Source organism: Ambystoma mexicanum, chromosome 3p, assembly GCF_040938575.1.
Source record: "Ambystoma mexicanum isolate Mex_15411 chromosome 3p, UKY_AmexF1_1, whole genome shotgun sequence".
Classification (NCBI taxonomy): Eukaryota; Metazoa; Chordata; class Amphibia; order Caudata; family Ambystomatidae; genus Ambystoma; species Ambystoma mexicanum.
The window spans coordinates 776,717,932-776,730,400 of record NC_090925.1 but is presented as its reverse complement, the minus strand read 5'-3'; the positions used below and the strand labels follow the sequence as shown (position 1 = coordinate 776,730,400).

At 47.3% G+C, this 12,469-nt stretch overlaps 1 protein-coding gene across 3 annotated transcripts in view; it reads right to left on the bottom strand.

Annotated features, from left to right (window-relative positions):
* Positions 1-12,469, bottom strand: part of LOC138580857 (zinc finger protein 514-like) — a 361,413-nt gene that overhangs the window by 26,058 nt on the left and 322,886 nt on the right. For all 3 annotated transcript variants that reach the window (XM_069651738.1, XM_069651739.1, XM_069651740.1), the window contains one exon: positions 5,863-5,955. In XM_069651738.1, coding sequence (XP_069507839.1) covers positions 5,863-5,955 — 93 coding nt within the window. The remainder of the gene's footprint in view (positions 1-5,862; positions 5,956-12,469) is intronic.

The following is a 12,469-nucleotide window of genomic DNA, read 5'->3' as shown; positions in this document are numbered from 1 at the left end:
AGGGCATAAATTCTACTACAAGGAGGAGTAGATCCAGGTATCAGGTCTATCTGGCAGTCATAAGACCCATGAGGAGGTAGAGAGTTAGCCTGATCCTTCCGGAAAACATCTTGGTATTCTAGGTATTCGGGAGGTAACTGGGGAGTCTCTGAAGAAATTAAGGCCAGTGCAACACCAGGTGGAGGGTGACAAGTAGAGACACATTCTGGAAACTGGACCGTTCTTGCTCGCCAATCGATCAGAGGATTGTGTTTCTCTAACCAAGGTATTCCTAGAATAATCTGAAACTGAGGGGCCTTGATCACATCGAACACGATCTTCTCATGGTGTCCATCTTGACTTACTAGCGTCACCTCTTGAGTGGTATGCGTTACTGGCCCGGAGGCTATCTCCGTACCATCCACCGTAGTAATGACGTCCTTTACAGCCTTGGGACAAAGAGTTAGATTCATCCTCAAAACCATTTCATGATCCACATAATTGCCGATGGCACCGCTGTCGACGTAAGCTTCAATTGCATGTAATCGATCCGGATTATCAGGGCTAATGAGGACCATAGGTATCACGAAATGCGAGGTCACGGAACTGGTTTTCACGCTCGGCAAGAGGACCTCTATTCTTGTCGGGCGAGGTCGTTTCCCTGCTCAGAGTTTGTAACTTTGGTAACTGCAGCTCCTACTGCCTTCTTGGCAGGTTTCACCGGACAGTCTCGAAGAAAGTGCCCTGAGTTTCCGCAATATAGGCATAATTGCAACTGTTTCCTCCTTTCCCGCTCCCTTTGTGTTAGAGGACCTTTCAGACCCCCTATTTGCATGGGTTCCCCGGAGTCTACTCCTTTGGAAGGAGTTGGCGGTTTGGAAAATACTCGAGCATCAAACTTGGAACGATCGGCCTTCCTGTTCTGCAGCCTGTGATCTATTTGAACGACCAAGTCTATATAATCCGAACAGTCTTGTGGGGGATTCACTACTTGGGCTAAAACGTCTTTGAGCTCTCCACATAGACCTCTATAAAACAGCGTAATCCTTTTGTCCTCAGGCCATTGAGTTTCCACTATTAGTCTATTGAAAGATGCAATATAAGCCAAAAGGTCTTGATTACCCTGTCGCAACGAAAGAAGCTCATTGTCCAAGGCCTGCCCCTGTGAATGTCTTGCGAACAGTTTTTCCATACTAAGCTGAAAGGCTTGAAAATCATGGAGAACCGGATCATCTTGATTAACTAGAGGGATCGACCAGTCTGCCGCATTGCCACTAAGGTACGAAAGTACAAAAGCTACTTTTGCTTGATCAGTTGGAAAGGCTGCTGGCCGGCATAAGAAGTGCAACCGGCACTGATTGATAAATACTGCAAACCTCTTTGGGTCACCAGAAAATCGTTCGGGCGGAGCCAGAGGTACATTCCCAGGTAGGTTGATCTGCACTGGATTCATAGAGGATGTTGAAGGAAGATTTGCCCCTGATGCGGGTAACGGGGTCTGTCCGGCTTGTGACTGTAGCACTTGTCTAGCAAGATTGTCTGTTCTCTCCTTGGAAATAATTAGTTCCCTTCTTAGAGCATTCGTTTCCTGACGAGCTGCATGCACTTCTGCCCTTAGTTCCCCAAGTAACCAGGCTAGGGGGTCAGTATCCGAGGTTTCCATAGCGCCTGGGCGAGAGTTTTGCGGTAGGCTTTGCGTTCTGTAACGCTCACCTGATTCTCGCAGTGGCGCCGGTCTTGACTGGGCGACTACCGTATCTTCAAAGGTGATGTGTAGCACCCGGTTGGCTCTTTGGGCTGGACCTCTGTGCACTGTATGCCTGACGTGTAGAGTAAGATGTCTGCAGATAGAAAATATGGGGTTAATGAACTGGGGTTATCGGGGTGTCCCTATCTCTTTCCTCTTCTCCTCTCCTGTAGACCCCCAAAGGTTAACGCTCTCACCTTAGGTAAGTGAATGCCGAGCTCTCCATCTGCCTCGGGGCAGGGTGCTGTAACCAGTTTCTTCACTGGATAGGTAGCGCAGGCCTCTTGACTTCAGAGGACTGCTGTCCGTCGTTTACTGCACGAACGGTAAGTTTCGAGTCATTCAAATGTCTTTAAAGTCTTTAGTAATGATGTCTCTTGTTTTGCAGGGTTCCGGCGATGGCGGATGACGGGCTGAAGTGAGTTGAAGATGGAGCCCGTGTGATGAATAGAAGCGCCTGGAAGCACGTAAGTAAGCGCTTGTTGCCTGCTTCACTATGCGCTCTAACTGTCTTTTTATTTTGCAGGTACGAGTTCGGAGCGGCTGCAGGGTGCCGGAATACCCACTGGATTAGATGTGGAAAGGAGTAATGGCACGTGAGTATTAAAGTTCCCCAATGTCTTTAAACGCACCTTGTTTTGTCTTTCAGATGAGGGATGCAGCGCCGAAGGCCTCCGGAGCGTGCGAAGAGTTGGTAAACTTTTGTCTTTCAGATGCCGGAATGCAGTGTGAAGACCTCCGGAGCGCACGAAGAGTAGGTAAGCCTTTGCCTTTCAGATGCCGGAATGCTAACCTGTTCTTTCTTGTCTTTATAGGTGTTGCTGAAGACTGGATTCAGGATGGTAAGCCTTTGCCTTTCAGATGCCGGAATGCTAACCTGTTCTTTCTTGTCTTTATAGGTGTTGCTGAAGACTGGATTCAGGATGGTAAGCCTTTTTCCTTAAGCCCAGGACCGGATGCAGAAGACACGATGAGCGTTCTGCTGCAGAGGTTGCAGAATAACGCAAAGCAAGATTCATCCACCGGGTGTGGTTTAAATAGCCTCCTGTAGTGCTTAGGTGTCTCCTTCCACAGCCACGCCTAAGTAAGAAAAGAGTTCCTGGTAAGAAAAGAGTTCCTGCCTTCCAGAAGAGTTCCAGTGTTCTGAATCTAGGGAGTGGCTCCAGCCCCACCCAACAGGAAAAGTAGTTCCAAACAGAAGAGGATCAGAGGCTCAACTGGCAGGCAAGTAAGCAGCATGCTCTGCTGAAGGTAAGTCCACCCAAGCATTATGAGCCCGGCGCTTCCAGCGCTGGGACTGGGCATATTTATGAGCCTGGTGCCACTGGCGCCAGGACTGGGTCCAAAAGGTCCCAATTGGGACTGGTTGGCACTCGGAACCTGGGTTATGGATCTGCTTCCAAGGGAGTTGGGAAAACCCTGACCTTTTGGAAGCAGAGATCATGACAGGGGCCTTCTCACCCCCATAACCCACTTGCGCCGGCTTCCTCCCTTATGGAATGCCAGCAGACTTTGCCAAAGTCACTGCGGCGGTGTTGTGCCTGGGGAGTAGGGACACCTTCTGAGCTGTGGGAGCTACCTCTGCAGGGTTAGCACCCTTAGCTGTCGTGGCAGTGGCAGTCACCTACTCTGTTGCCGATGAGGTCTTAGCCTCCGTCCGCGGCTTCTCGGATTTCTCACGTAGTTGAGCCGGGGTAGATTTCCTCTTTCGAAGAGGAGCTCGATTGCCGGCTGGCAATGGAGGCGGAAGGTGATGTCGATCGTGCCCTATCAACCTTGGGACCCACTACCGCGGCGAACCCGGTGGACTCGGACTTGCGGCTCTTGGCCTTATCGTGGGTCCCAATGGACGAGGCACCCTCAAAGGACTTAGAAGATCGCTCCTCGGACTGGCCGGTCCTGGGTGAGGCATGACCCTGCTGGGAGCATGGGTCAGAGGTCTTGGTGTTCTGCCACACCACCAGTCTACAGTTTTTAAGTGAAAGTGAAATGTTTTTTCTTTTCCAGAGGATTCCAGCCTGACGACGTGGAATATTCAGGAGCATGTGAATCCATGCCAGACCCCATGCTGGAGAATCAACAATAGTTTTATGAAGACACTTCCTCATATCAATGTAGTATGTATTGTCTGACAGGCCAGGTATGACTGTCACTGTGTTTTCAGAACCAAGACTAGACACCACAATAAGGTTCAAGGGTTTTATCAAACTTTTTATGCAAACTAAAGTGGAACATGTCAGGGTTGTGACAAAACTCAAATATGGTGTCAGGAGGGCAACAGTAAATAATAACTGAGGATATCAGGTTTGTTGCTGCTAGTGTCAGGGTACAGCATGAGGGAAAGGGCTAGTGCCTCTCAATAATGGGGTGAACAGAATCAGGAACTTCCCCTCTTGCTTCAAAGGGTTTTGTAATTGGACTGGTCAGAGTCATGTTCCAAAAAACAAGCAATGCAAGCCAGGTGAAAGAGTAAAGAAAAAGTGTTCCAAAAGTTCCTCCAAGTCCCATATGTATAAACCAAAAAGCAGCCCTTCCTCATTCAGGTTCCCTTGGCGATGGTGCAGAGTGAAACAATGTTTCCTAACACGCTCCAGCGAGTGCTGAAGACTGGGCCTTCGTTCGCTTATAGGGAAAGGTGTACCTTACTATGCTAGATGGTTGGGTCTGGCAAGTGGGTGTGACAGGCTCTCCAAACCTATTGCTAATGCAATCCTAAAGAGCAAGGTTTGTTTCCCCTATCCAGAAGGCTAGGGAGTTGAGGGTGGGGGGAGGTGTGATTCCTGGTCGCCCCTGCCATAGTGCGGGGATCCAGTGAGGATAGACTGGGGATGCCCAAGGTTTGGCAGTGGACTTTGTTACACTTGCCAAGTCTGTTTAACCAATTCTGTTTAACCAAATGTTCTCAACCTGTATTCCTCTTGCTATGACTGAGACAAACGCTACCCTTTCACTAAATCGTCTTCATGACTGCATTTTCTTATTGCCTATCAAGAAACTCCCGTTTAAAAGGCTCATATAGAAAGTGCATGCTCTCTGACATTCACAGGACGATAGATAAATGGAAGAAAGCCTAGCCCCCCCCCAAAAAAGACTAGTTTATCAAACACAATTTGGGGACTACCAGGAAAAAGGCAGAGCTTCCAAAATTAAAAACTACTCAGTGTTCACAACTCCAGCCTCCCAGCCAGATTCATTCAAGTTCTCAATCCATTTAGCAAACCCTATGCCTTTCTTAACAGTTGTTAACTCCATTATAGGCTTCAACGACAGATTATTGCTCTCCTTTTACTCCAAGGGGTCCTTCATCTCGCAATAGCATCACACTGAACACCAAAGCTTGTTCAGCCCAGCAACCTTTATAGCTCTGGTTACGTGGGTGTCTGCCCACTGAGAGAAACCAGATCAGTTATCGGCTCCTGCCTAAACAACCAGCCATGTGTCCGTTGATGCCAGTGGGATCAGTGCCCAAGTAATTTTGGGCCCATTTTCGGCATAGAACAAAGTTAGCGATTTGGTCCTCTTCAGCTGCCCCAAGCAACAGGGCACCAGTACGAGGAAAGTTGAAACAGACGTTTTTCTGGAGATGTAATTAACTGTGCTTCAGACTTTTCCAGTTTATGCTTTGATAGCTATTTTATAAACCACTTAATTGAAACATGTTTAGTTTTTATCATTGCTTGTTTATTTGTAATATAGACCATAGCCTGCCAACATGTTACGAACCAAAGATCATCATCAGTGTGTACTCTCTATTCTGTGTAATTCCTTTAAATTCTCAGTATTCTTGAAATGTCCTAACCTTTTGCATATAGATCTCCTATAAATATATGAAATCACAGTGTTTTTCTTCCTCTATGACTCTGCTGACTTAATTTGCTCTGTTATTTAAAAAGACGTGTAGATGATGCGATGGGCTCGCCTACCCGTGGTATGTAGCGTTTGCAACCAGAGAGGAAACGTGTGTTTACAGACACCTATAACACAGGACCAGTAATATGAAGAGAATTTAATGGACAACATTATTGTACAACTAAGAAGTAAACACTAAAAGAAAAATGCTGGTTAAGCAAGAGTGACAATCAGCAGCAAAGTGGGTGATAAAGTAATTCATATTACCTAAAACTCTATTGACTGACCTGTCTGTATACTGATGTTTTCTATTTTCTCATTGTCCTCATGGTCCATTGAATAGGGTTCTTCCTCTTCTTTTATGAGCACTGAAACAATTTCTGTATAAAGCACAGGCCGAGAGATTAACATGAACAAACTATAAAATATTATTACAGTCAAACCAGTAGTCCTCAGTTTGGCCTTCTTTTAAATCAACCTTCGGATGCCCCCCTCCACCTTCCACAAGTACAAAGATATACCTCCTGCCCCAAATTACTATGAATTTTGGAGGCTTAATTTTCACATACTGGAGTTATTGTTGAGGAAAATAGGTTGAGTTACCCCACAGGATATCGGGAGATTTGCACTTCTGGCCTCAAATTATTACAACTGAGTTTTCTAGTTTAGAAATATTCTTCCTTTGTGGCTGGAAAAGATTGCAGAGTCCTTTTATAATATTGTCTTGGAATGAGAAGAGTGGAGAGGAATTTTGGGGTGCATGGCAGGGCACAATTAGTGGTAATAAGGTAGTTTCAAGTCTCCAACACTTCTCTTTATTGAAAACTTTCTATTTTTTCAAGCTGCAAGTCCAGCATACTAAATAAGTACACATTCTTTTTAAAAATGGTCTTTATTGATTTTGTTACAAGTCTGACACATCACTTGTTCACTTCACAGTAAAGGTTGGTATAGCTCTTAGTTAACATCAGGCACTGATTTTGAAAAAGCAATTGACCAAAACATTATAACTTGTGTATATCCCCTACCCCCCCTCCACTCATCGGAAGAAGAGGCTGAGCTGCATTGTACAAACAGAGAACCAATAAAGTCATACAGGGACACCACACTACATCATTGGTTAGGCTTCATTGCTCCATGACTTGCTACATTGTGGAGGTGTACTTCATCCTCAGCTTTATTGGTACTTTGGAGGTGGCTGTTTGATGTGGGCTTTACTCAGCACGGCACAGAGCACTCCAGTATTCTGCATAATATTCCTTAAAGGGTAACCAGATCAAGTCCATGTTCCTACGAGATTCCATAGCTGCGGCCGCCAGGCTTTCCATTTCCTATATTGCATGTGCTTTACTGAGCCATTCTCTTTTGGAGGGGAGGACTGCTGACTTCCATTTGATAGTTAAACATACTCTGACAGCTAATAATAAGTTTCGTTGCATATGTGATAGAGTTTCATGGGAGTCTTCCTCGTCCAATTCCACCCCAAATAGTACCAGTGTTGGTGTGAGTGCTCTGGGGATCCCGTCGATGTCTTGGATCCACCCTAAAACCTCTTTCCAGTACATTTTCACCTTGTCACAGCCCCACCACTGATGCCAGTAATCGCTTATCTCCCCACAACCTCTCCAGCAGTGAGGGGGTGTACCTGGAAACATTTTGGACAGCCTTAGGAGTGTAGTGCCACCTGACCATTATGCGTGCATTGTGCATCTTACATTATGTGGATATGGATGACCCCCAGACCGCTCACCGTATAGCCTTCCAAACCCTGGGTTGATCTCCCAGATTTAGTTCTGCTTCCCATTTAACCTCAGATGAGGGGTGGCTCAAGTGGCCTCTGGTGATCAGGGCTCTGTACATACGGGAAATTAGCCCTTTTGTGGTCTGGGGGGCACTTAAAATTAGTTCAAATGCAGTGAGGCGGCGTTGCAGGGTGTCTCCCCAGCGGTGATCCGTTAAGACACTTCGTAATTGAAAGTATTGCATAGGGGTTACATTTTCCTCCTGCAGGACATCTCGTAGGTCCTCTAAAGAGATGTATACCCCTTCTCTCCACATTTGTGCCGCACTCACTACTCTGGCTTCATACCAATTCTGAAATCGGTGGACATCACAGATTAGCTTTTGTATGGGGGGGAGACCAAATGCAGCTTAACGGAGAGGGCCAAGTAGTGACGCCTTGTGTGGCTCGGGAGGGGTGCCAACGTGACCATAACACCTTCAGAATGGGATGTTCACGTATTCTTAGCGTCATGGCTGACTGAGGGACCCACAACCATTCCCCCAGAGTGACTGGTGCAAAGGCATTATTCTCTATTGCGACCCACTGTTTCTCAGGGTTTTCCCATAAATGGTCAACTAATACCCTTAGTTGGGAGGCTCTGTAGTATTCCGGGATATCTGGAAACACCAAACCCCCTGATTCTTTGGGTAAAACAAGAGTGGAGTAGCTAATTCTAGGCTTTTTGCCCACCCATAGGTATACCAATAACAACACCCGTTTAATCTCGGCAAGAAAGGAATCGGGTATTATAATTGGGAGTGATACAAAGAGAAAGAGAAAACGGGGCAACATTTTCATCTTGATGGAGGTAAATCTGGTGGCCCACGACATGGTCAGTTTTGACCACCTGTTTACGACCTCCCTGACAGCTTTCCACAGAGGGACATAGTTTGCCTCAAAGAGGTCTGCAAGGGACACAGTGATGTTTACCCCCAAATACCTCACTGATTGGGGTTGTATTTTGAGACCCCAACTCAAGTCCAGTGATTGGAGGAGGTTTCCACCCTCTCTGAGTGGGACTGCTATCGTCTTTGGGAGGTTTGCGTGAAAGCCGGATAAGGCTCCGTAGCTGTGTATTTCTTGGAAGAGGGCTGGGATTGATTCTGCTGGTTGGGTGAGATACAGGAGAATATCATCGGCAAACATTGCTAGTTTGTATTCCTTGATTCCCCGAGTGATGCTGTGTATTCTGGGGTTTGACCTTACCATTTGGGCAAATGGCTCGATAACTAGTGCGTAAATAAGGGGAGAGAGGGGGCTTCCTTGCCTAGTTCCTCGTGTAATGACAATAGGATCCAAAGAGACGCCGTTGATGGAGACCTTAGTATATCCATTCGGGATCGCTTAAACGGTCGTGCCAGCATGGAATTCTTCTGAGGAGAGTTTAACCCCCTTACATTCAGGGACCCCAAGGTTATGCCATCAATCCTTGCCATTGTAGTGTGTAAATTCTGCGCAAGTAGCCCCCAGATACAGCAGTCTAAGCGATATTTGTGACCTCCTCCCTGTATTGACTCTAGTTTGCCATGTTGTATGCGATATTGATGTATGTGGTTCAACATTGTGGTTCTGATATCCTCTGTCTTCTGAATGAGTGTCCCCCCCTCCCTTTCCCTGAGAAAAGCTAATCCTAGCATTCTCTGTTGACTAAGGAGACGCCCTAAACTAAGAAGGGCCATTCTGTTGAGGCCCCTCTTCAGGCATTGTATAATTATACAATAGTACAAGTGCCCAGCGCGTCCGCTTCCGATGACCGCCATGGAAAGGGAAAACGGACTCCGTTTTCCCTTTCTATGGCGGCGGCCATTTTCTTGGTCGTTTTTTTTCTGTCCCAAAACGCTGCAGCGTTTCGGGACAGAAAAAAATTACTTTTAGTACCCCGGTCACGCAAATTTTGCGGGCCGGGATACTAATAGCAATAGAACCCTCGCGGCGGGGGCATTTCGGACTCTGGTAATGCCCCGGGGCCTTCGGTAAGGCCCTCGCTTCGCTCGGGTCCTTACCTATGGGCCCTGGGGCATTACCTGAGTCAGTAATGCCCCCGCCGCTCGGGTTCTATTGCTTAATTAGAAACATGCAAAGGATGCAGTATTAAGTAACCTGAGAGAACCATCCCTTTTAAATCGGGCGAGCCTGTTTTAAAAAAAAAAAAAAGGGGGGCTTGCACTTTCCGTTAACCTGCAAACCAGTAACAACCAAAGATGAAGTACTGAGCTGGGTGGAAAGCTTCAGAAGTCTGTGTTCAAGTTCACACAGTGTCCAGGCGTTTATACTTCCACTTCGTTTGCACCTTCCCTCTCCTGGGTGGCTTTGACGCTGGGTCTAATGTGGGTCCCTCTGGCTTCCTCCACGGGGCAATGTCCATATCTTCTGCTGAACCTCAGAGGTGTCGCAGGGCTCTTTCTGCCTCATCTATCGTGGTGATCCTAAAGTCTTCTCCCCCATATTCAAAAGACAACGAGAAGAGGTGGCCCCATCGATAGTGAGTACCTTTCTCTTGCAACCAGATTGTGAGGGGGCGGCATCCTCTTCTTTTAGCTAGGGTCCTGGCCGAGAGATCTTGGTAGAGCATCACCTTTGTGCCTCCGAATTCGATTGTGCCCCTTTCCCTCGCTTTCACCAGGATGTCTTGCCTTTGGGTGTAATAATGGCACTTCACCAGGACCGACCAGGGACCTTGCAAGGGCTCCCCTGCCCTGTGCACTCTGTCGAATTTCAACTTTGGAGAGTCTGTGTCGACATATAGGGTCTGGATTAGGGCTTTAACTTTCTTCTCCAGTCCTACCGGGGATTCCCCCTGTTCTTCTGCTAAGCCCAGTATTCGAATGTTCATTCTTCGCTCTCTGTTTTCAAGGTCATCAAGCTTTGCCTCCATGTCTCTTTCCTTTTGTTCTAGTTCCTGAAGTCGAGCTTCATATTGCATTGTGGCTAAATCCCCTGATTGCTGATTGTTTACCACAGCTTTGAGTCGATCCTCGGTCTTCGCCACTCTGGTCTGTAGGTCAGCAACAGTTTCCGTGAGCTTGACTTTATTGACCTTATTTCCCCCAGCAAAAGCCTGATGTCCGATTTGGTGGCTCTCTCTAGATCATTGCCCGGGATATCTGTCGAGCTCTGGGCTTCATTTGACTCCATGGCTGTGTGTGTTTGGCGAAATGTTTGGAGTAGGGCCAAAGTGTTGGGGTCCAGCTTTGTTCCGATAGGCGTCGGTGTTGTACCACTCCTTTTCCTAACACTTTTCACTGCATGAACTTGTGCCTTATTTAAAGTCCACTCTGCGTGCAGGGGGAGTTTTGCTTCTTAATCTGTACCATTTCCTGGTGGATCAAGTTCAGGCCACGTGTCTCTTTCACCACTCACTTCGACAAGCACCTTTGAGGTATAAGCAGTGTGAGACATCAGTCAGAGAGTCACAGCCTCATCCACGTTGGTTTCTGTGAGGGCTGATGGTCGTGGTGATTTTGCGGGTTAACGGAGCCCTGGACACTGGAAACCAACTGATTGTTGTTATTTGTCGTATGTTCGGTGTGCTGCCTGTCCCAAGATTGCCGTTTGCGGTGGGTGGGTGCTAGTGCAGCTGTGCTTGCAACATCAAGTTAGCTGTTACAGTTCTCTTCGCTAGGGGACGTGATGTAATAACGTAACCCGGCTCCGGAGCTAATGTTAGGCGTTTGTGAGTGCCACTGACCATGTTATTGGGAGGCGGCCCCTCTCATTGTATTATTTTTTTTTTGTTATACTGTTGTCATGACCCTTGCCCCTGGCCCTCACTGGCAAGTCAGCCTTCCAGTAAGCGCCAGGTCAAAGGCCTTAAAACCTCATCCAAGACTCTCTTGGAGTCAGTCCTGCCTGGAGCCTTTGGCGCCAGGCTCACAACCATCATGAAGACCAACATTATAATGGGACTATTTACTTGGGACTATTTAACTTGGGGGTGGAGGGGGGGTTCAGCCAACATGGAGGTACACACATAGCTCAGTTACAAGGAACTGAGCTATGCGGTCTAGTCTTTTGGGTGTGGCAGGCCTGAGACTACTTTACCTGGACTACTTTGGGTATGGCAGGCTGGGACTATTTTACCTGGACTACTTTACCTGAGACTATTTCAACCACACCCACGAAGAGCAGGACGGAGAATCCACCTGTTACAATATTAAGACCCATCTTTAACCAGAGGCCTTACCAAGGGACCGGTAGAGGGTTCGAGAGTGCTAATCATCCAACCAGGGCTGGGTGGCGTCCCCGTGGATACCAGGTGAGCGTTACAGAGCGCAAAGCCTCAATCCACCTGGGCGTCATGGAGACTTCAGAGACTGAAATTAGTTCAGTTGTTGGGACAATTACGCGCTGAAGTACATTCAGCCAGGCAAGAAACCAACGCTCTTAGGAGGGATTTGATTGTTACTAAGGATCGTACCGACAAAATAAGTATACAATTGCTCCAATCACAGGCAGAACACACCCCATTGCCTGGTAACATTCCGCCAGCACCTGTACCAACTTCTTCCACCAATCCAGTACAAATAACCCTTCCTGGGGCAGTTCCTTTAGCGCCACCTGAACGATTTACAGGGGACCCCAAGAAGTACGCAACGTTCATGAACCAGTGTGGTCTTCATTTCCTATCGACCAAGCGCGGGTTGCTTTTGTCTTGTCATATCTGAGTGGCAGTGCAGTGGATTGGTCGGTACCATTGGTAAGTCAGGATAACCCGTTGTTACATGACTTTGGGGGTTTCCAGATGGAAATGAAAAAACTCTTTGCTCGTCATACCCAAGGCCAAGCATTAGACAACAAACTTTTGTCACTCCGTCAAGGAAGTCAAGACTGGGTGACCTGAGGAAAAAAGGACCACGCTATTTCATCGGGGTCTGTGAGGGGAACTAAAGGATGTCCTTGCTCAAGTGGTTAAGCCACCTAAAGACTGAGAATTCTTCAACCTTGCGGTGTAATTAGATGACAGATTACAAGACCGAAAAGCGGACAGGATAAGGTTAGACACTCGATCTGTGTATGTCGGTCAAAGGATAATGTTCCACGTACATTGGAAAGCACGGTAGAACCCATGCAAATCGGAGGTGTACGGTCCCCTTTAACTAAAACTGAAAAGA